General features: G+C 57.1%; 2 protein-coding genes across 2 annotated transcripts; one reads left to right on the top strand and one right to left on the bottom strand.

Annotated features, from left to right (window-relative positions):
• The first annotated feature begins 3,951 nt into the window (after window positions 1-3,951).
• On the top strand, window positions 3,952-13,919 carry STAC2 (SH3 and cysteine rich domain 2). The gene is made up of 11 exons (XM_041001446.1): window positions 3,952-4,041; window positions 10,050-10,356; window positions 10,659-10,756; window positions 10,895-10,985; window positions 11,632-11,747; window positions 11,858-11,939; window positions 12,029-12,090; window positions 12,216-12,313; window positions 12,910-12,961; window positions 13,298-13,435; window positions 13,815-13,919. Exons 1-11 carry the CDS (start codon window positions 3,952-3,954, stop codon window positions 13,917-13,919), a joined length of 1,239 nt encoding a protein of 412 aa, XP_040857380.1.
• A 6,253-nt stretch (window positions 13,920-20,172) lies between these two features.
• On the bottom strand, window positions 20,173-23,212 carry RPL19 (ribosomal protein L19). Its single transcript, XM_041001035.1, has 5 exons — window positions 23,109-23,212; window positions 22,274-22,380; window positions 21,139-21,261; window positions 20,778-20,898; window positions 20,173-20,488 (listed from the first exon to the last, which is right to left on the bottom strand). The coding sequence occupies exons 1-5, from the start codon at window positions 23,111-23,113 to the stop codon at window positions 20,254-20,256; spliced, it is 591 nt and encodes a 196-aa protein (XP_040856969.1). The 5' UTR covers window positions 23,114-23,212; the 3' UTR covers window positions 20,173-20,253.
• Between the last annotated feature and the right edge of the window lie 201 nt (window positions 23,213-23,413).

Here is a 23,413-nt window from a genome sequence, read left to right as displayed (position 1 = left end):
AGCCAATGAACATTGGAAGGGATTCCTCATCCACAGATTGGCGAGATCAGCATTTCAAAACTATTGCATCCACTTGGGCAGAACCTTCAGAACATGTGCCATTGTGATCCTGGGTTGATATTAGGTGACTCTTCCCCCTTCTTGGTTACTGGGATAGTTGGGAGGCTGGGTATGGCCTATCCCCTTATTTCCCCCTAGAAATGGGAAGAAGAAATAGGAAGTTTGAAAACGATGGTCATACCCACTTCTCCCTAACCTTAGATCCTTTCCACCCTGATCAACTATGTAAACAGTATCTAAAATAATAATTTAAAAAACAAAACAAAACAAAAAATGGAGACTCAAGGTCCTCCAGAGACCACTCTCAGCCCAAGGTCACAGCAGAGAGAAGGGCAGATGGGGCTGTATCCCGGGGCCTTACACTAATTCATAGTCCTCCACTGCACCACACTGCACCACACACACCCTGTGCCCACTTCCTGCAGCAGCTCAGCAACCATAAAACACACATATATTGGTGTGTTACTGCTACTTACCCACCTGCAAGTACCAGCCCTGGCCCTGTCCCCTCCGCCTTCCCCTTCCTCCCCCCATGCTATCCTGTTCTGCACTCCGCAATGGGACAAGGATCCTGCCTCCACAGGAGACGCTGGCCAGGCCGCTGCAGTGGGAGCTGTCAGCCCTGACAGCTGTGACTCAGACCTCGGTCAGCAAACAGGGCCCAGAGACATGAGGACTGCAGGCCGGCGGAGAGGACAGTCAGCGGTCATAGCAAGCAGCCCCCAGCCCCCTCCATGTCTGTCCTACCTCAGCCATCTGCTGCCTGGACTGGGTGGACTGCAGGGCCCGCCGCCTTCCCTGCTCTGCCTTGGCCAATCACACCCCTGACTCCCCTGGGATTTCCTCCCAGAGGGGAATCAGAACCTTGGTGTTTGCACATGGCTGTTTCTTTGCAGTTAATTCCACGGTGAGATACTTGATTCATTCTATTTTATTTGGAAAAGCAGAGAGAGAAAGAGAGAGAATCTTTCATCTGCTGGTTCAGTTCCCAAATGGCTGCAATGGCCAGAGCTGAGCTGATCCAGACCTAGGAGCTTCTGAGTCTCCCATGCATATTCAGGGTTCCAAGGTTCTAGATCACCCTCTGCTGCTTTCCCAGACTCTAACTAGAGAACTAGATTGGAAGTGGAGCAGCTGAGACATAACTGGCACTCATATGGGATCCTGGTGTCTATAATCAGAGGAGTAACCAATTAAGCCATTGTACCCAGCCCCAGGATACGTGATTCGAAACAGCCAAGAGGCGTGAGGCAGGAATCTGTTATTTTCTCTGGCCCAGGGAAAGCTCTGGGGCAGCAGAGAGCTGCCGTAAGAAAAAAGGAGGAAAAAAACTTTCTGGTTTTTAAAAACTGATTCATTCGTTTTTATTTTAGAGACAGATTTGAAGAGAGAAAAGGAGAGACAAAAAGAGAGGTCTTTCATCCACTGTTTCACTTTCCAGATGGTTGCTAGCCCAGTCTGAAGCCAGGAGCCAGCAGTTTTATCTGGGTCTCCCAAGAGGGTGCAGGATCCCAAGGCATTAGGTCATCCTCTACTGCTTTCCCAGGCCACAAGCAGGGAGCTGGATGGGAAATGGAGCAGCCAGGACTTGAATCAGTCCATATGAGATGTTGCTCCACTAGGCAGGCATGATCACTATTTTGCTGATTGAGACGTCAAGGCCTGGAAAGATCTAATTCCCCCCCGGGGATGGACACAGCTTGGGGTGCCCATGGCTTGGGGTGTCCACATCCCACATTAGAGTTCCTGAGGTCAAGTGTCCACTCTGTTTCCAATCCCAGCTCCCTGCTCCTCTGCACCCCGGGAAGCAGCAGCTGACAGTGGCTCAGGTACTTGGGTGTGTACCTCCCAGCTGGTTGGAGACTGGGTTCCTAGCCTTGACCTGGCCTGGCCCCAGCTTCACAGACACTTAGAGAGCGAGCAATGGCAAGACGATCTTTGTCCACCTCTGCCTCTCAGTCTTTTAAATAAAACGAACATAAAAAAAATAAGAAAGATTTTAAAATATGAAGGTCATAGGTCATGTTTGTATTTATGCAAAAGTTTTGATTACCTACCTGCCTAAGGTTATAGATAATTAAGGACCAGGTGATTAGCGAATCCTAAGGAGCCCAAAAATTCCTGCACTTTTGGGAGAAGGTAGGGTGGCCCCTCTTGGCTCCCCTCCCCAAGAATGGCCACTCCAAACACAGAAGCAGCCTGTCTGTTGCAGCCTGGCACACGTGGAGGCCCTGATGTGATTCACCCACCTCAGGCTGCCCCAGCACCTTGAGGCTGACTTGTCCAGACAGGGGAAGTTGGATGGGCCCTCAGAGGATGGGAAGAGGAGGTCCCTGGGGAATCAGGAAGGAGTGCTGAGCTGGGAAGGAGTGAGCGGGAGCCTGCAGGTGCCGCAGCCTGGAGCGGGGAGGGGACCAGGCCCCCACAACCACAAACCCTCCCAGCTGTGCTTGTCCTACTTCTGCCCCAGGCAAACATCTCTATTCCTGGACACCTGGGCAGGCTCAGGCCAGGATGGAGAGGTGGGAGGCATCCAGCATCCAGCCCCTGTCCTCCAGGGCTAAGGTAAAGCCAGACACCGTCATCACTCCTCCACTGCCTCCACACATCCCCACTACATCTTCCCACCCACAAGGGAGCCAGAGGGGGTTTTAAGCCTCTCTGCACCCACCCCAGGAACCTAGCCCCTTCCCACAGACTGGCCCAGACCGGGTGCTGGGTTTCTATAGGAGAGCAGAGCCCTATCGGGGGAGCAGGACTGGATTGAGGGGGATGTAGAGGAAGGTGGGGAGTGAAGGAGCACCTCCACTCTTCTGTCCCGGCGTCTGAGGGAGGCTTGGTCCCTCGGGGCGTGCACAGCTAAGCCTCTGGTGTGCCGAAGCTCTGGCAAGGACACTGTGGGAAGCCGCACCCCCATCCTGCTTCCTGGCATTGGCCCCCACACCTGAAGTCATCTTCATGCTGCTTCTGGCAACCCAGGTGCCCCTGACGTTTGGAAGAAAACCTCCATCACGGCGGAAAGGAATCTAATCAATGCTTCCTTCACCAGCACCGCCCCCCACGCCCATCTTCCAACCTTCCCTCCCGGGAAGTTCTAACTTAGAGCTCACGCTCTGGCTTTCCTGCTGCAGCCTCAGCTACAGACCATCTGTATTCCTTACAAACCTCACTCAGGCTTGAATGTGATCTTTCGAGCCCGGCCTCAGTCTCGTCACGCCCCCGCCACCCCCCCCCCCTCCCCCCTAAACCAGGGTGCTCGCGGTGAAACCGGCCCCTCCGCTTTGTCTCGCTCCAAGCCCCGCCCCATCTTGGCGAGCCCCCCGAAACTCCGCCCCGCTCGCCCTCCCGGCCCCCGCAGCAGCCAATAGCCATGGGCCTCCGGTAACCGAGCGGCGCGGGGGAGCGGCGGAGGCCGGGGGGAGGGACCAGCCGACCTCCTAAATCAAAGTTAGGAGGCGAGGACTGGGCGGAGGGGCCGCCGGGTGCGGGGCTGGGGCCGGCGCGGGGCGGGGGAGGGCATGGGGGGCGGGCGCAGAGGACCGCGGAGCCGGCCGGCCGCGGGCAGCTCCGGGGCTCCCTCCCTCGGCTCATCCCCGCGTCCCCGCGTCCCTCCTCCCCGCGCGGCCAGCTGCATCCTCTGCAGACCCTCGGAACCCACGCCCGGGCTCGTCCGGCTCCCGCGGCTCAGTGCCAACCCCGCAACTTTCTCCTCCTGCGCCCGGCGGCGGGGGTCTGCCTGGCCCCGGAGGGTTTCTCCCGGGGCTCCTGGGGGGCAGTGTCTGGAGAAAGGCTCCCCAGCCCAGCGGGGACGCCCGTCGCCCGCTGGCCGGCCCGGGCCCTGGCGGGTCTGCCGTCGGGTGTCGGCGCCCTCCCTCGGCCTCGCCCCCCACCATGACCGAAATGAGCGAGAAGGAGAACGAGCCGGATGACGCGGCCACCCACACCCCCCCAGGGACCGTCCCTGCCCTCCAAGAAACCAAGGTAAGTCGGGGGTCTGAAGCCTGGCTATGGACGCTTGAAGGGGGGCGTCTCCGGCCCGAGCGCCTGTCCTCCTGCTCTTGGGGCCACAGTGGCCTCGAGCGTCTGGGGTCGCGGGAGCGGGTCCCTTGGGACCCCCACGGCCGGGCGCCGCGCACCCTGCGGTAGCAAATGACCACGGAGCCCTTAGGGCAGATGCTCCTGCAGCGCGGAGAGCGGACGCGCGGCCACCACCCGCGGAGAGGGTTGTAAGACGGCTTTGTTAGAGGGAAGCAGCGCAGCGCGGGTGCTGCGGGCCAGTGTCTATCCCGGTGTGCGTGCGGACGCGCCCCGCGCCCCGCGCCCTCAGGCGTCTCCACCGCGCGTCTGCTGGGTCTGGGCGTCGCTGTGCGCTTCGCGCTCTCGCTTCGCCTGTCGCTCGGTGTCTGCGTGTCCCTCTCGGACCCGCTGCAACGCTGCATTCCCCACACGCCTCCCAACGCGGTCGGGCCCGGGGACGTGCGCTGGTGGCCGGGGGGGTGCACAGCTTGGGAGTCGGCGCTGGGGCTGCGGCAGCGCGGGCCGTCGGGCGCGGGTGGGGACCCGGGTGCCGCTGCGGGTTGGGCAGGCGACAGGCAACCCCACCCCCACCCCGGAGCGGGACGAGATGGGGGGAGAGATGGGGGTGGGGTTGGGGAGAGCCAAGGAAGAAGTCGTCGTAATTAATGAATGTCATAATTATCCCTAATTATGTATGATTGTTACTCCAGCGTCACAGGGAATAAATTACTCCCTGGTGAAAGCAGGCGGAGCCCAGCTCCAGCCTCCACCGCTGCTCACATTCAACCACGGCCCAATCTGTCTGTTCCCTGCCCAAGTTCTAGGTGCTGGAGCCTGACCCGCAGGAAGTTGTGCCGGGAACCAGCTGAGCGGGTCTGCGGGTGGGGAGAAGGGGAGCACTCCGCGTCCCCTCCCCTATCTTCAGGCCGGAGGCTGCTCCCTGCTCCCCTGCACCAGGGCGTGTTGTTGGGGGGCCTGATGCTGCTACACGGATCTGGGGTGGAGGTGTTAGGACCAGGGTGATGGGGCCTTGAGATTTCCAGGAACCCCTGGCTCTTATGTAGCACTCCCCCCTGGCCTTCTCCTTATTCCCCCATCTTGACCACCCCTCAGGCTATGAGATTCATTCAAGGTCAAGGTCATTAAGAGGGTAGCTGGGTAAGGCAGGAGTGGAGTCTGGCTGAGGCATCTCTGGAAGCTCCGTGGGTCTCCAGATGCACCCTTGACCTTCTCCTGCCCCCTCCTGTAAATGAGATTCTGAAGGCTCAGACTCTGGAGTTCGCCCTCTCCAGGCTTTTGTGGGATGGGAAGGAGAGGAAAAGGTTGCCTGGAGCATCTGTGACAGCTGAGGCAGAGGGTCCCACCCTGAGCCAGCGCCCAACCTCCTGCGCCCCTTCCCATGCTTCCTTCCCAGGAGCCCCGGGCCTCACCCTGTGAGGTACGTGGGTACCAGGTCCCTGGGCAGCAGCACTGAGCAGGGCAAACCGGAGCTGGCTCAGCAGTGAAGCATGCTGCAAGCTGAGCTGGTGGGCTGGGGAGGCCACCGCCTGGCCAGCCGGCTTCTCCTTCCTTCTCCCTCCTCCCAGGCCAAGGATCTGCCAATGTCACTGGGGGGACCATGGCTAGACGAGGAGCTGTGGAGGAGACAGCCTGCACACCTGGCCCGGCCCCTGTGCCCTGCCTGGGTGAAGGGCTCAGGGTAGAGTGGCAGGAGAGAGAACCCAGGGCTCAGGGACAGCCTCCTCCACCACCCCTCCCCACCTCAACCTGGCCAGGCCAGGGAACTGGGGGCGCTGCAGGAGAGACCTGACATGCCTGTGGGCAGCGAGGCTGACAATCCAGGGCTCCTCAGCAGTGCTTGGTGTCTCCAGGATAACTAACTAACTAACTAACTAACTAACTAACTAACTAACTAACTTCCTCTGAAGCCAAGAGTTTCTTCAGGTCTCCCACACAGGTACAGGGACCCAAACACTTGAACAATCCTCTGCTTTCCCAGAGATATTAGCAGGAAGCTGAATCAGAAGTAGAGCTGCCAAGACTCAAACCAGCTCCTACATAGAATGCTGGTGTCACAGCAACTTTACTTGCTACACCACAGCACTGGCCTGAACCCCCTGGGCATTTCTTGGCAGCCCCGCTTTCTCCAAGGCTGGGCTTAGCCTGTACCCACATTTATGCTTGACCCTCCATCCCTGGATCCCTACCCCATTCTACCAATGGTACCTGCTCATCACCCACTTTGGTGCTACCCCAAGAGAACCCCACCACATCATCTGAATCAGCTGGTGCCGCCACCGACTACCAACTGCCCTAGTAGCTTTTTGTCCTAAGAGGCAACGGGGCTACAGGCTAGCTTGCCAAGGTCCATGGCCTCTTCCAGCCCTGTTCAGGACTGGACCCTGGGGGTGGGCCAGTGACAAAGATGACTGGTAGGGAGAGGAAGAAAGAGCCTCTTCAGGAACCAGGAGCCCTTGAGTAGGCATGACAGGACTGGCCAAGCCAACAATGGGGTTTGATAGTCAGGCCAGAGACAGGATATTGGGCACAGTGCCCCAGTCCTGCCAGCTCCAAGGTATGATGTATCATTCCATCTACCTTATCTGTCCTCCTGGAACAAGGAGCCAGGGCATTGTGGTGGCAGTCAGGACCAGAGCCAGGGAACGTTCCAATCCTGAAGTCTGTGCAGGCGGCTTTGGCTCTGAGCCTAGGGCAGACCCAGGAACCCAAAGGCTGCTGAGTTCAGAGCTGGGCCATCTTGTCCTCCTGGGATGACCAGGGAAATGGGAGCCTAGCACGTGACTGAGGTCTTGGGGTGTAAAGAAGCTTGAGGCAGAGGCAAGGGGTGGGAGCAGGTTTCAGTCCTGTCTGGAGAAACACTTGCCATCTGCCATGATGGCTCAGATGGAATGGCTGTCCCATGGGAAGGTTGCTTCCGCTGGTGAGAGGGGCTGCTCAGGAGGTATGTGACCAGGGCAAGAGAGCATCCCAAGTGGGCACTGGTTCACATCCTGGCTGCTCTACTTCCCATCCAGCTCCCTGCTGATGTGCTTGGAAGGGTAGCAGGAGATGGCTCCAGTGCTTGGGTCCCTGCCCAGACTCCTGGGTTCAACCAGGCTCAGCTCTGGTTATTTTGGCCATTCGGGGAAGTGAACCAGAGAATAGAAGAGCTCTCCCTCTCCTCTCTTTATAACTCAAACTTTCAAATAAACAAATAATTTTCTTTTCTAGAAAGACAGGCACCTTGCCATAGAAGATTAAGTCTCTGCCTGTGGCACCAGCATCCCATAAGGGCATCAGTTCAAGTTCTGGCTGCTCTATATTAGAATTGTTCCTCTCCCTCTATGGCAATGCCCAGCCATGGGGCTTGCTTCTCACAGACATGCAAACTCACAGTGCTATCCAGGAAGCTGGCATGGAAGGGAGCTGAGCAAGCAGTTCAGCAGTGCCAGACCCCTGGGCTGTGGCTCCCAGCTGGCATGGCAGGGCCTGTCTTGTTCCCAAACAGCCCCCTGCCTGCTCACTCCTCTGTCCTGCTGCCTGCTGGCTTCCCTAAGGTTAGAGGGGCTGCTGCATCCACCCTTTTGGCACGGCTGCCAGGCAGGCAGCCATGGCACACAGAGTGCCCAGCATGCCAGCTGCGAGTCCTGGCCAAGCCTCTCTCTCTGCCCAGAGCCAGGTCTTTGCTCTCTCTTTCTATCGCTGCTGGAAGGAGTGAGCAGGGGTAAATTGCTCCCAGTGAAGGAGAAAGGGAGGCTGTGGGTAGAGAGGTGCCCAGAGCTCCTGTGGGGCCTGAGTCAGGGTGCTTGTGTGGGCAACCTCAGTGCAGGGGGCCCCTGTACTCTAGCACGTGGGCCTTTGCTCATTAATTCAATGGAGCTATGTTAGCTGAGCACCTGCTATGTAATGGGACCCTATGTGGAGATTTGAAGGGACTGTACCTGCCCCCTACCAGATACCTACAGTATCCTGGGCAAGCAAAAAAACCTGTGACATTAGTAAGCTGAATGGAGCTGAAATGGCATGGAAGGGAAGCAGGGCCTGGGAGCTATGGGCACCAGGAGAGAAAGTGTGTCCTGGGGGCAAAGCAGGTATTGAGGACTGCACATCCCAAATTCCAAAGCATAAAAGTACCAGGAAGTTCAGGAACATAGAATCTGGGTTGCAGGTCGAAGGCCAAAGCTGGAGGGATGCTCTGCCAGTGTGGGCAGAGAGTCCGTCAACTGGGGTGAGGGCCTTTGGCATTACCAGGTCAGTGATCACCTCCTGGGCAGTTGTGTGGACGGAGACTGGAGAGGCAAAATGAGCTAGGGGCCTGAGCAGAAGACTGGGGTCAGCAGAGCAGGAACTGAGTCTGGGCTGTGGAGTGGATGTGATTGTAAAAACTGGACTAGGAGGCATTTTATTTCAAAGATTTGTTTGAAAGACAGAGTGCCAGAGATGAAAAGACAGAGGAGAGAGAGATCTTGCATTCACTCCCCCAAAAGATAGCAACAGGGACAAGCTGTCAGGAATTCCATCCAGGTCTCCCACTCGGGCACAGGGGCCCAAACACTCAGTGAATATTTCTGCTTCTTTTCCCAGATACTTTAGCAAGGAGCTGGATGTGAAGTGGAGCTCCCAGTAGCAAACTGAAAAGTAGTGTGTCTTGCTTGGTTCCCAAAAAGTTTTGTTTCTTTTTTTTTAAGACTTGGCTATTTGGGGGCTAATCCTCTGCCTACAAGTGCCAGCATCCCATATGGGCACCGGTTCATGTCCCAGCTGCTTCATTTCCTATCCAGCTCCCTATTTCTGGCCTGGGAAAGCAGTAGAGAATGATTCAAATACTTGGGACCCTGCTTCTACATGGGAGACCCAGAAAAATTTCCTTGGCTCTTTGGCTTTGGATCAGCTCAACTCTGGCCATTGTGGCATTTGGGGAGTGAACCAGTGGGAGGAAGAATGTTCTCTTTGCCTTTCCTTCTCTCTGTCAAATCTTCCAGGCAGCAGGAGCCCCAACACTTGAAATCATCTTCTGCAGTTTTTCTCAGTCCGTTAGCAGAAGGCTGGATCAGAAGTAGAGCAGCAAGGACATGAGCTAGTGTCCGTATGGGATGCCAGTATCAAAGGCCACCACTTTACCCACTGTGCCACAACACCAGCCTCCCCAGAGAGTTTTAAATATATATTTCTATTACTGAGTAAACAGTACACCCATCAATGAAACACCGTGTAGCCATAAAAAAGAATAATGAAACACTTTATGTGCTGTTGCAGAGTGATTTCCAAGATTTACTGTTAAGTGCGAAAAGCAAGGTGCAGGAAAACTAGCGTACTACTATTATGGGGGAAAAATGGGAAAAAAAAAAAAGAACCTTTTGTGGCACAGAAGGGTTAAGCTGGCATCTGCAATGCTGGCACTCCGTATGGGTACCGGTTCCAGTCCTGGCTGCTCCATTTCCCATCCAGCTCCTGCTAATGCACCTGGGACAGCAGCAGCAGATGGCCCAAGTGCTTTGGCCTCTGTCGCCCACACAGAACACCTGGATCAAGCTCCTGCCTGACTTCAGCCTGTTCCACCCTGACAATTGCAACCACTTGGGGAATGAACCAGAGGATGGGAAATCTCTCTCTGCCCTTCAAATAAATAAATTAGTTTAACAAACTTCGTTTCTTTCCAACTTCACATAAAAGTCTAGATTTCTTTTGGAGTGTTGGGCATCCTGGCCACATTGGATGGCCCTATGGACTGGCCTCCTAGACTTGCCCTGCTGTCCAAATCAGCCGCAATCCCCACCACTCTGAACTACCTGCCTCTGGAGGCAGAATGCCTTTCTATTTCTGGCTCCTGTAGGCATCTGCTCTGGGGAACCCAGCTATTAGCATTTCCTCTGACTCCCTCAACCCAGCCGACGCTGTCAGGGAGACAGCCTGAGGGGAAGCCCGCCTTGGACCAGCCCACCACAGCCCCCTTCCTCCTCCTCTTCTCACAGCTCCAGCGATTCAAGCGCTCGCTCTCTCTCAAGACCATCCTCCGAAGCAAGAGTGTGGAGAACTTCTTCCTCCGCTCAGGCTCGGAGCTCAAGTGCCCGACTGAGGTGCTGCTGACACCCCCGACCCCCTTGCCCCCTCCGTCCCCACCCTCCACATCTGCAGACCAGGGCCTGTCTAGGTCGGCCCCCTCCCCGTGCCCCGGGCTGCGGCCTCTGGCATCTCTCAAGGCAGTGAGGCTGCACAGCTTCCAGGAACACAGCTTTAAAAGAGCCAGCCCGTGCGAACTATGTCGTCAGCTCATCGTGGGTAGGTGCCCCGTGGTGGTGGGATCAATGCCACCTGGAAGGGAATTCAGGACTTCTTGTTTCTCTCCCCCTTCTGGGGTTGGGTGTGCGCCCCCTTGTGGCCCTGTGCCTTTTCATCCCCTTCCCCTTCCACCATCACTTCCCACCTGTACACAGAACATCAGTTGCAGGAGGTATAGGTTCTGGACCCCAAATGCTAGCGGGAGAAGGCCCAGCCCTTGCCCTTGCCATGCCCTATCTGCCTGTGGGCAGATGCAGATATCCGCTCTTGCCAACCCTTTGCTGAACTCCGATTCTCGCCAGGAAACTCCAAGCAGGGTTTACGATGCAAAACTTGCAAAGTCAGTGTGCACCTGTGGTGCTCTGAGGAGATCTCCCGCCAGCCATGCCCAGGCAAGACGGTGAGAGGGGGAGTGGGCGGCACCCACTGGCTTTGGGTGTAGGACGCCCCTGCTTCCTCCCATGGGCTGCTCCCGTAGGTTTGGGAATGTCCAAGTTCTGGATGAGCTGTGACCTTCCGGTGCCCCTTCTTGCCACAGTCTACTTCCTTCCGCCGCAACTTCAGCTCCCCCCTCCTGGTGCACCAGCCGCTTCCAGTCTGTGCCACAAGCAGAGAGTCTCCACCCACTGGTGAGCACCCCAATCCCAATTGACCCTGCTGCCACCGTGCATGATCGGAAACCCACACAGTCCCCAGATGGGCACCTGTGTCACCCAGTCCTCGTTACCCCTTTCTGTCCTTGGATGCTCCTGCAATTCATTTGTTCATTCGCTTGTTTCTACACTCTCCTGCCCTCCAGCCAGCACAGTACTAAGCAGCCACTCTGCCAGGCACTGTGCTGGCCATGGAGACACAGCTGAATTTCACAGCCACATAAGATGCCAAATGAGGATCAAGTGAATCGTCCACCAGTCGCCACTGGGATGAGAGCCTTAGAGGACAAAGACAGTGAACAGAGTCCCAAATACAGGCTGTCCTCAGCCCGGGACCAGGAGCTAGCCATGGAGGGACTGGAGGGGTAGTCATATGGGCAGAGGAAGGCCTGAGGCAGGAAATGGTAGGAGTTGAAGGAAGGATGAGGTGGCTGGTGCTTGGAGGGCAGGAGGGAGTCATAAGGCCTCGGCGTCCACTTTTGGGCTAAGGGAGATGGCGTTCCGGAGCTCCCTGCTGGCTGGGGGCAGGCAGGGCTGCCACAGCCCCTGGGGGCTCCAAGTGGGCACGCAGGACCTGAGAGCTCCAGGGCCTAAGCAGGGCTTGAGAGTGCACACTTGGCAGGGGCCAGCGGGAAGGTGGTGGACCCCGTCTATGAGACTCTGCGCTACGGCACCTCCCTGGCCCTGATGAATCGCTCCAGTTTCAGCAGCACCTCTGAGTCCCCCACAAGGAGTCTGGTATGGGGGACAGGGTTGGGTTGGGGGCTGTGCCCCAAAGAGGAGCCTTGGTGGACAGGAATGGCCAGCCTGAGGGCAGGATTTGAGCCATCTCACTTCTCTGTTGCTAGAGTGAGCGGGATGAGTTGGCTGAGGACGGAGAGGGCAGCATCCGCAGCTCAGAGGAGGGACCTGGCGACAGCAGTGAGCAGCGTGGGGGAACTGGGAATGGGAAAGGAGGAGGGAGTGTGGAGGATGTTGCCTCCTGATGCTTCACCTCTGCCTTGCTCTGGCCTCTGCAGTCTTCACAGCCCCAGCTGAGAGTGAAGGGTCAGGAGCGGAGGAGAGGAGTCCCGGACAGCAGGTGAGGAAGCAGGGATCAGCGCTGTTTACATGGACTGGAACAGAGTGGGCATCCCCTGCCAGGGTGGGTGTTGACATGCTCAGGGGTGTGGCTCACACGTCACTGACCCGGAGCTTGCCCACCAGGCCCCCAGACCCTCCGTGCGGAAGGATGTGGGGCCCATGTACTCCTACGTCGCACTCTACAAGTTTCTGCCCCAGGAAAGCAATGACCTGGCCCTGCAGTGAGTCCTCTGCACCCCTGATGGTGGTCTGTACACTGGGTGGGGGGGCTCTTGAGGCGCAGAGCCCAGGCAGGGGCTGCCAAGCGTGGGTGGAGGTTCCATGCTAATGCCTAATCTCCTTCCAACCCACACTGTGGCTGTCCTGGGGAGCAGCGCCTCTCACAGTGTCTCCAAGACTTGGGGGCGGGCACATACAGGGTGTCCAGGTGACAGGGGCTGTAGGGTCCCCCCGAGGACACAGGTTCCCCTATCCCATGTTGTCGGCAACGCCTATGTCGCTGCATACCCTGAACAGACAACACACAGTGGGTCATTCTTGTAAAGAGAATGCCATTTATTCCAAGTCAATCCACATCTTTTATAGTCTGCTTGGCTCCTCCCAGTATTTTCCCAATGCTCAAGGGTCACCTAAGCTCCTCCAGGGCATCTTAAAAAAGGGGAAGCAGGGAAGAGGGAACTTGCAGTCAAGCCAGGGGCTAAATGTATCAGGCCAAGATTGCCCATCCTGTTACACCTTGAGAAACAAGCTAAGCTGTGGAGTTAATCCTTGGGAGATCGGGGCCTACATCATGTGCCAGTCCAGCTTTCCTCCCCAGGCCCGGAGACCGGATCATGCTGGTAGATGACTCCAATGAGGACTGGTGGAAGGTGAGTTGGGGGGGTGGGGAATGGAGGAACCCTGGCAGATTCCACAGCTGCCCTCACCCTGCGTGGGCACAGCCCAGCTCCCTGCCAGACTGCAAAGACCTCCCACCCCCCACAGCAGGTCCTGGCAGAGCCCAGGATAACCCTTGGGCCTAGCTCTGGGCTCTGTCCCTCTTTGTCTCTATTTTGCCCCTCTACCCACTTCCTGCCCCATCCTGGCCCCAAAGCCACTGATCCAGAGCGCTGGAGAAGGGTGGTCTACACTCTGAGTGGGAAGTGGGTCTGGAGAGAGGGTGGGGAAGCAGCCAGCGGCACTAAAGGCCAAGATGTCACCCTTAGGGCAAGGTCGGCGATCGGGTTGGCTTCTTCCCAGCCAATTTTGTGCAGCGGGTGCGGCCGGGTGAGAACGTTTGGCGCTGCTGCCAGCCCTTCTCAGGGGGCAAGGAGCAGGGTTACATGAGTCTCAAGGAGAACCAGGTGAGGGCCTGGGCTCTGGAGTGGGGCAGGGGCGGGGACTGAGGCTGGCAGCCTGGCAGCAGGGTAGAGTGATGGGAAGGCGGGGCAGGCAGAGCCCGGGGCCAGCCAGCTGGTTGGGATTGGAGTGCTTCTCTGCCTGGAGAGCTCAGGCGTGAAATGGGGAAGGGGGTGGGGGAGGTATGGGAGCAAGGTCAGGCCTGAGTGCTGCCTGCTGGCCACTGCTGCTGTCCCCTATCCTTGCGAGATCTGCACCTGTTCCACCAGCTAGAGGCTCTTGCTACATCTGACCCTGTCCCCCCTTCCCCTCCCATCATCTGGGGCCAGTCTCCTGGGGGCTTGCAAACAGGGTCAAACTTGAGCTCTGTGTCCCTCCCCTTAGATCTGTGTGGGTGTGGGCAGGAGCAAGGATGCTGACGGCTTCATCCGCGTCAGCAGTGGCAAGAAGCGGGGCCTGGTGCCAGCCGACGCCTTGACCGAGATCTGAGATGAACTGAGAGAACCTGTGCTCATCCCCCTCCCATCTAGACCTGGCCCTGGCTGGGTAGGGGGGAGGCCTCCTCCCCTGCACTCACTCTCCTCTGTCCCCTCGCAGGTGCCACACACCATGGCTTAGGGGCCGTCCACATTTGAGGAAGGGGTTGTCTTGGGTGGGGTGTCTACCCTAAGAGGGATTTGAGGTGGGAGAGAAAGTGGGGAACAATGAGACAGCTGCAGGAAGGAGGGGCCCTGGTACTCACGTGGCCCAGTTTCCTGTACCACATTGGACTCCAGCCCTGGGGAGGGTTCCTGGAAAACTTCCTGCTGCCCTTTCCAGAAAGCCCCCAATGCTGCCCACACCACCTCTGCATGCCCAACACCCCCCTCTGACCACAGAGCCTCTGCATACACGTCTGCCCCTTTGCCAGTGCGGGCCTGGGAGAAGGGCCTGCCTGTGTCTCTCTGCTCTCCTCCCCCTAATGTTTGGGGAGGGGGCTGGGTGGGGATCCAGGGCCAGGGGAATGTCCTGAGTCCAAATCATGCCGCACCCTGCCTGTACCCCACCTCCTGTCCACCTCCTGTGGCTCCATCAATTCTCAGGAAAGTTCTGCAGGAATCTCTCCCATTTTTTGAACCTTGGGCTGATTGAGGAGAGGGCTGAGGTCTGGGGAGGGGTGTGGCGGATCTGAGACTGCCCCCTCAAGTCACTTTCCCTGTGCGCTGGCAAAAGACACCCACGAGCAGTCCAGACACAGAAGCCCACCTGAGAAGGAGGCAGTGCCAGCCCTCTGGCCCCTGGCACTCCCAGAGCCCCCAGCAGTCAGGATTGGCAGGCTCAGGGTCCCCTGTCTCACCCCCTCTGGACTCTGCACGGGCAGGGCTGCTGTTCCCACAATCCTTGTTCTGGTTGTATCACCTGCCCCAGCACCACCCTGGCAGGGACACGGAGCCCTCAGGGAAGAGAGGGCGGGAGACAGACAAGCAAGGTAGGATGCTCTGGTCACCAAGAAAGTGGGGCCCCTCTGGGGTGGGGTGTTCACCCAGAGTGAGGACTCTACCCTCACAGGCTGCTTTTTCTCTGGTGCCAAAGCCCCTCACTCCCAGCTCAGAGCCTCTTCTGTGCCCTTGGTCGTGCCAGCGAATGCCACCCCCATCCTGGGCACAATCACATGCTCCCATGCGGTGGGAGAGGGGCGGGGGGATTGGGGCACAGATCTTCCTTCCCAACAGCCCCTTCCCCACTCCTCCCCTGCAGAGGGGACTCAAGCCACACTGCCCTGTTTGCTGCCATAGGCCCTCCTCAGCACTATCCCAGGGGCGGGCCGATGCCCACTGTACATGACGCTGCATGACGGGTCTCCTGGGGCATTGCCTGGCTCCCAGACCCCTAATGAAACGTTTCTTGTCCCAGCCTGTCTGCTCTGTGTGTTTGATTGGGGTGGACAAGGCAGGGAGTGCAGGGGATGGGGTTAGGAGGGTGGGCATGGTGCGTGACATTGAGCTGGCGGGGAGAATGCTGGTCTCTGAGTGGGGAGGGCTGGCGCAGGTGCTCACGTGACAGGGCAGGGGGACTTCTCCCAGTGACAGGGCGAATTCTCCCACCCAGGCCGCCTGAGACGGCGGCGGACCCGCGGACAACCGGACAACCGAGGTGGGAACACCTGCTGCAGGGGAGGGAGGAAGGCAGAAGCGCGGCCGCAGTCGGGACAGCAGTGCACCTGTGCCCGCCGGGTCTGAGGTGCCCTCTGCGACCCGCTGTGCCTGAGATCCCAGAGGGTTCAGTACCCAGCCAGGGTCAACAAAGCTCGGGTCGCCAAGACGGACACGTTGGCGGCGGGGACAGTAGCGGACGCTGGAGCCCTCCTGTGATGACTCAGCGTCATCCGTCGCCAGGAGCTGGGCACGAGAGGCCGGCGGCGTGCTCCCCTCCCTTGGCGACGCCCGCCGCCCACCCGCTCCAGCAGAGCTGCTGCCTTCCCAGCCACCCAGCCGCGTCATCGTCAACGAACACGTCCCGGCTATTTATAGGCTGCGGGAGCGGGCGGGAGCCCGGAGCTCAGGCTGCGGGGGTGCCAGGGCGCTGCGGGGAAGCAGGTGCGTCCACTCACCCTGCTCCTCCTGACAGGGACCCTCGCCCCCCACCGCTAAGCAAGGGCGGCCAGATAGGACCAGATCTTGGGGTCAGGTCACCCAAGGAGAACCGTGGGAGGAGCAGGTGGAGGAAGGGAGTCCTCCTTCTTGGGGTACTCAGTAGCTGAAGAAGGGGTCACCCCTGAAGCACAAGTTTATAAGGAAAGACCAGGCATGCCTGCTGCACCCTGCCCAGTGATCCGGCCAAGCCTTAGTTAATCCTCAGTGAGCGGAGGGACTCTCTGTTACAGACACTGAGACAGTGCTCCTAACACTGTCTTTTCCAAGGTCATCCCGAATTATCCTGCCCCCTCCATTTTTAAATTATCTTTTTATTTTTAAAAGTTTATTTATTTAGAAAATCACAATTAGAGATCTTCCAACCACTGGTTCAACCCCAGGTGGCTGCCACAGCCAGGGCTGAACCAGGCTGAAGCCAGGAGCCAGGAGCTTTACCTGGATCTCCTGCATGGGGAGCAGTAACTCAAGCACTTGGGCCATCCTCCATAAGCATAAAGCAGGATCAGAAGTTGAGCATCTGGGACTCGAACTCGTGCCCATATGGAATGCTGGCAATGCAGGTGGTGACTGCCACAGTGTCAGCCCCTTAGGTATCTTTTGCAATTCTGTTTTTCCATGAACGTTTTTTCAGAAGTGTCCCCACAAGTACCTTACAAAGTTTAATTGTATTTATTTGAAAGGCAAAAAGTTCATTTCCCAAAAGCTAGCAACAGCTGGGGCTGAGGCAGGCTAAAGTCAGAAAGCCTAGGTAGGTCTCCCACGTGGGTGGCAGAGCCCTCTGCCGCCTCCCAGGGTGCACATGAACACAAGGTCAGGATGAAGTAGAACTTGAACCTAGGCATCAGGCACTCAGAAGACAAACTGCTGATGTCCCAAGCAGCAGTTTAGCCCACTGTGCCATCCTGCCCCATAACCTTGCTCTTTTTCATATGGGGAAGCTGAGACCACATCGGGTTTCCTCTCCTTTCAGCTCTTCCCCTCCCTTGCCCTGGGTCCCGCCATGCCTCAGCAGGGATGCAGGGATGCAGGAATCCCGTCTCTACCTTATCAGATACTGAGCCTTGCAGCCAAGCCTCCTGCACACCCACTCGCGTCTGCCACCAGCCAGCAGCTGGCCTGGACCTCCTCCCCCGGCCCCTTTGCCGCACTGTTGCACATACAGCTTTTATTCCCCCCTCTGGTGGCTCAGCTGCTAACAGCACACTCGCAGCCTAGAGGCTGGTAGCAGCTGGCATTTCTACTTTGGCCTCTGCCCTCCTGGATGCCCACTCTGGGTCTGTTCCAGCGACACCACCAGCTAGGGCAGAGGCTGTGCTGGAAGCTGCCACTAGCCGTGCGCCCCACCATTTGGCTCTGTTGTTCTGACCTACATTTGCCCTTTCTCCTTCCCCCACCTCAGCCTGAGCTCCACTGGCCTGAGCTCCACTGGTCGGTGCCTTGTGGGACGCAGTTTAGTTGCCTGTGGTCTTGGAAGAAGAGGGGAGGGCCTTGGAGAAGCAAGGCCAAAGGGTCACAGGCTGTGAGTGCCCTCTGTTCAACCCCACTCCCTGGCTAGTGCCACCCCAAGGGCCCTTCTTCCTCATCCCTGACTACCCAGGACAGGCTAGACCTGCTGTGGAGCACATGGTGGGCACTTGTGCTTCCAGCCCCAGCCCTCACTCACCATGCTGCCCAGGAGCCCAAGACAACACCTGCTGGAAGCTGGCCGCTCTACTGGCTGCTGGACCCAGAGTGCCCCCTCAGAACCATCTCCCCATCCCCTGGGACCACAGACAGGGTGTGGGGAGTGTTCAGACTAGGCTGAGACTGGGAAATCACCAGCCCCTGGGACCTCAGGTTCCCACTCTCAAACGCCCCGAGCAGGGCTTGCTCAGGGAGCTCCTGACAGAGGGTGGAGAATTACATGCTGGGGCACAGTGTAGGCTCTTGGGAGACAGGATGCCATCTTTCAGTATTGCACAAAGCTCCAGGATCTGGGGGAAATCCAGTGGCAACCTGGGAAGGGTGGAAGGCCCAAGATGGAGAGGTAGCCTCCAGGTCTGCGGTGAGGTTCAGGAAGCAACCACTCACAGCTTCCCCAGAGGTAGCTCTCACTCTATAATCCATCCCTCCGCTTACATACTCCCTAAAATAAAAACTAACCAACAACAAGCCAACCAATCAAGTCGCCACAACCCAGGGAAGCCAGTCCCCATTTGCAGCCACTTTTGAGAAAAGCGCCACCTCCTGGTCCAGGGTGGGAACCAGCTCCACCGTGCTGTGGCCTGGGAGCATTTCCTTCCATCCCTGTTCCTCTGCTTCACCAGAACTGAAGCAGGGTGGTCTCCAGGACACTGCCTCCCTTGCCCAGGCCAGGCAAAGACGCCTCCCATGCACAAAGCAGCCAGCCTGGCCGTGGTCCTTTCCCTTTCCAGCCTCAGTTCCCCACGGTGAAAGCTCACCGAGGCCGCTCACTCCAGGAGCCCCACTCACCCAAGCTCTGATATACATGGGTATGGGTCCGAGTGTGGGCTCCCCTGCCTTCTGCCACCCACCTCCCACCCTGTCCAGAATTGGATAAGGACTGATTTACCTACTGCCACTAGGTCACCATGCAGGGCCCTCTCCATCACTTTCAAATAAAAATCTTTTAAAGATTTAGATTTGAAACAGCAATTTAGGAGACAAACGATTGGCACAGCACAGTAGCCTAGTGGCCAAGGTCCTTGCCTTGTCCTCACCATATGCATATGGGCCCTGCTTGTGACCTGGGAAAGCAGTCAAGGACAGCCCAAAGCCTTAGGACTCTGCACCTACATGGGATATCCAGAAGAGGTTCTGGGTTCCTGGGTTGGATTGGCACAGCTCGTCATTGCGGCCACTAGAGTAAATCGTTGAACAGATCTTCCTCTTTCCTCCGTCTATATATCTGACTTTCCAATAAAAGTAAATCTTTTAAGGAAAAAAAAAAAAGTGAGCCCAGCATGGTGGCCTAGCAGCTCAAGTCCTTGCTTTGAAAACCAGGATCCCATTTGAGCACTGGTTCTAATCCTGGAGGCCCACTTCCTGGTTCCCATCCAGCTCCCTGTTTGTGGCCTGGGAAAGCACTGGAGGACAGCCCAAAGCCTTGGGACCCTGCACCCGTGTGGGAGACCTGGAAGTTCCTGGATCTTTGGCACAATTCTGGCTGTTGCAGATCCTCTTGTCTCTCCTCCGCTCTGAATAATTTACTTTCCAATACCTTAAAAATCTCCATGCTCCTCCCGCTACCTGGCTAAACACTAACTGTCCCTTCTGGTAAGCTGGGTCTGAGCCATAAATAGGATGTGTCCTCTGCTGGTACTGGCTGGCTAAGCTGGAAATGGGTATAAGGAAGTTCCAACAGTGCCCAGCTGCCTGGGACATGGCATCGGGCTGGAGAAACTTTACCCAGAGGTTTTATGCCCAAAGCTGGCAGGGAGGCTGAAGCTGATCAAAAACCAGGAGCCTTCTTGGGGTTTCTAATGAGGGGTAGGGCCCAAGGCTTTGGACCTTCCCCTACTACAAGCAAGGATCTGGATGGAAGTAGAGAGCAGCCAGGACAGATACCGGGGTCCACAGGGCACTTGCAGGTGAAGGCTTGTTGAGCACTACTGAGCCACTGGAATGGCCCCTAATAAATCTTAAAATTGGGCAAAGCTGTATTGTGTGTGCTGCTGTCTGTGGGCCACTTGAGAGTAGGTTCAGTCCTTGCTGTTCAGGCTCGCAGCTAACATGCCTGGGGAAGCCCTGCACCCTATGGAAGAGCTGGTGAAGTTTCCATGGCCACTTGTGGAAATCCACCACTCCATGGGAAATCTCTGCTTCCCAATCAATATGTTCTAAGTGCACATCACTACTCTACACCCCAACTAATGGCTGAGACCACTTGCTGGACATCACTCAAGGCCTGCTGTGCAGCTCAGCACTGAGGGGCCCTGGGCAGCAGACTCTGCCACCCCCTTTGCCAAGCTGGAAGGACAGCTCTGACACAGCACAAACATGCCCCTGCTCTCCATGGGCCCCAGAACCTTCTCCATGTGTGCCCAGCCATGGAACTCCGAGCCCCAGCCCCCGGCAGCCAGAAGGGTTCCAGGAAGCAGAGGCAAGCAGACAAGGACATGCTTTATTTTGGTGGCTGACCCACAGCCCTCACCGAGGCCGCTATGTACACACACACACAAGGGGGTGCTTTACTTCTTGGTCTCCTCCTCCTTGGACAGGGTCTTGATGATCTCCTCCTTCTTGGCCTGCAGGCGCTCTTCCCGGCGCTTGCGGGCTTCCTTGGTCTTAGACCTGCGGGCCTCGGCCTGGTCAGCCAGGAGCTTCTTGCGGGCCTTGTCGGCCTTCAGCTTGTGGATGTGTTCCATGAGGATCCGCTTATTTTTGAACACGTTTCCCTTCACCTTCAGGTACAGGCTGTGGTACCTGCGGGGGCGAGGAGTCCTGGTGAGTGATGGGCAGGCCCTACAGGCTGCTCCCAACCATGGCGGCTGAGCTGCAGCATCGCCTCCTATTCCCCCAATGCTGCTGGGACTGTCCCTAAGCCTGCAACAAAGTTCAGCTGGTAAGCTAGTTTGAATGATCATGGGGAAAAAGGACTAGAATAGGAAAGTTTTCTTAGAATGGCTCCATATGTGAGGCCAGGGAGCTGGCTCTGGAGGACAAGCCCCCCAGCATGTCCTGGATCTCAGGACAAAGCCAAGAGTGCACATACATGTGGCGGTCAATCTTCTTGGACTCCCGGTATCTCCTGAGCAGGCGGCGCAGGATCCGCATCCTCCTCATCCAGGTCACTTTCTCCGGCATGCGAGCGTTAGCTGTACCCTTACGCTTCCCTGCAGCAGAATCAGCCATGAGCCCCTACCCAGGCCCACAGGAGCACTCCAAGCTCCAAGTCAGTTACCGGAGCCACCCCATTCTGTTCTCGGTTTCCCCCAAATAAGTATTCAGATTCCTTGGCACATTGTATGGACTCAGGCAATTCCAAGCCAAACATCACTGCCAAATTCCCAATTTGCATCCAGGCACAAAGCACAAGTATTGGGCCTTGGAGAAAACAGGAAGACCCCACTCACCTATGCCCATGTGCCTTCCTTTCCTGCGTGCCAGGGTGTTCTTCCGGCACCGAGCCCGGGAGTGGACGGTCACTGGTTTGCGGATAATCAGCCCATCCTTAATCAGCTTCCGGATCTGCTGGCCTGTAAGACGTGATGCACCTGGTCAGCTGGCTGCAGGCCAGCCACACTTGCTGCCCAATCAATAGACTAAATAAACATAGTGGTAGGGAAGCAGGCGCTATGGGACAGCCATGTGGGACACCCACATTCCACAGCAGAGTGCCCAGTCCAGGTCTCAAGCCACATTTCCAATCTACACTCCAGTTAATGGGTACTTTGGGAGGTGACTGCTCAAGTTGTGGGTCCCTGGATTTGGCATGATCCAGCCCTAGGTGCTGTGGGTATTTGGGAAGAAAACCAGCAGATCAATCTCTTTCCTTTTCTTATTTGCTTTTATTGGAAAGGCAGATGCACAGAGGAGACAGATCTTCCATCTGCTGGTTCACTCAAGTGGCTATAAAGGCCGGAGCTAAGCCAATCCGAAGCTAGAGGTCAAGAGCTTCCTTTGGGTCTCCCAAGCAGCTGCAAGGTCCCAAGACTTTAGACCATCCTCTACTGCTTTCTCAGGACACAAGCAGTGAGCTGGATGGAAACTGGAGCACCTGAGACAAATCGGCAGTCATGGGATCCCAGCAGTAAGGATTTAGTCACTGGGCTAACTGTACCGGGCCAAACTTGCTCTTCTTTACAAATAAACTTAAATCAAAAATCTAAAAGAGAACTACTGGTTATCTCATGCCTTTAAAAATGTTTCTCTGAGGCCTAGCACATAAAAAGTGGCACCTTTACCCACTGTACCACAATGCCAGTCCCTTGCATTAAAACAAAACAAGATGTCAGGAGTCACCGCAATTCCTCACCCCTCATGGCCAGGTCTACTTTGAAATTCCCTGTTGTTGGACTACCATTCTTTAGCCCCCCCCCCAATATCCACTTGAGATATACAAATTAATAATACTTCCGTGCTGTGATGTGGATGACCAGAAGCAAAAGCTCTCCCTCCCCCATGGCCTTACTTCTGCGACTCCCAGATTCCCGAGCATTCAGTACAAAGTAACCCCTCATCTGACACGAAGGGAGAGGAAGGACTCACGGGAGTTGGCATTAGCGATCTCGTTGGTCTCATTGGGGTCCAACCAGACCTTCTTCTTGCCGCAGCGGAGAACGCTGGAGGCGAGCCTCTTCTGAAGCCTGAGCATACTGGGGGGACACACGGCAGATGCCATCAGCCCGGAGGACTGCGGCTGGCCATCCCTGCCCTCTGAAGTCTTCCAGGGCGAGAACTAAAACCGTGCGGGATGCAACACCGGTCCCCTCACCCCGCGCCTTTCCATTAACAACCGTCTTCTATATATCAAGTTCGAGCCAGTGCAAGTGGTCCGAACATCCCCTCACTTCTCTAACCTCAAGTTACTTTGAAAAGCAAAAATGCTTTTTTCCCCCCCTCACATTCTCGTCTTAGCTCATTAACAAACTACAGCCAGTCAGCTTTATCGATTTTGGAAACCAGCGACCAATTACGGAGAAGCTACGGTTCGCCTCGGAACACCCTGCCGTAGCAGGCCCCAAGGAGGCCATGGCCGGTGCCCCGACCGCTCTCGAGGCCCCAAGGAGGCCCATGGCCGGTCTCCCGGCCGCTCCCGGGCCGCACGGAGGCCATGCCCGGTCCCCGACACTGCCCGGTCCCCCGGCCGCCCGCGGACCACACGGCGCTGCGCCGGCCCTTCCGGGTCCCGAGCGCCCGCAACGCCACCGGCCTACCCCGCGCCACGTTCTCGCAGCCAGGGCCTCGATCCACCCCGCGCTCCGAGGCCGGCCGCATTGCGGGCGGCTCTCCGCCATCTCCTCCCCCGGCGGCCGCGGCGCCGAGTCCGCCGTCCGCCTCCCAAGCCCGGCTCGGCCCAGACCGGAGCCGCGCGAGCGCTCACCTCATGGCTGCGGCCGAGGAGGCGAAAGGAAAGAACGCAGCAGGCCCGGGCTCCTCCCATTATCTGGGAAGGGGAGAGCCCAACACTTGCTTCGCTTTCATACGTATTCCCTCCCGTTATTTTCATATGATATCACCCCCAAATCCATTGCATCTTCCACAACAACCTTTGGTATTAGAAACCTAATGTCAGAAACCTGTTTTAAACGAAAAAACGTAGAAAATATACCCCTCCTGTCGAGCCAAGTGGTATAGTCCAACTTCCTAGGAGACATGCGCAGTAAGACGAACCCGGTCAGGTGGGGT

The sequence above is a fragment of the Ochotona curzoniae genome, unplaced genomic scaffold, assembly GCF_017591425.1.
Source record: "Ochotona curzoniae isolate NIBS_2020 unplaced genomic scaffold, NIBS_Ocur_1.0 scaffold_2453, whole genome shotgun sequence".
Classification (NCBI taxonomy): domain Eukaryota; kingdom Metazoa; phylum Chordata; class Mammalia; order Lagomorpha; family Ochotonidae; genus Ochotona; species Ochotona curzoniae.
This window is presented reverse-complemented; position numbering and strand designations above follow the sequence as displayed.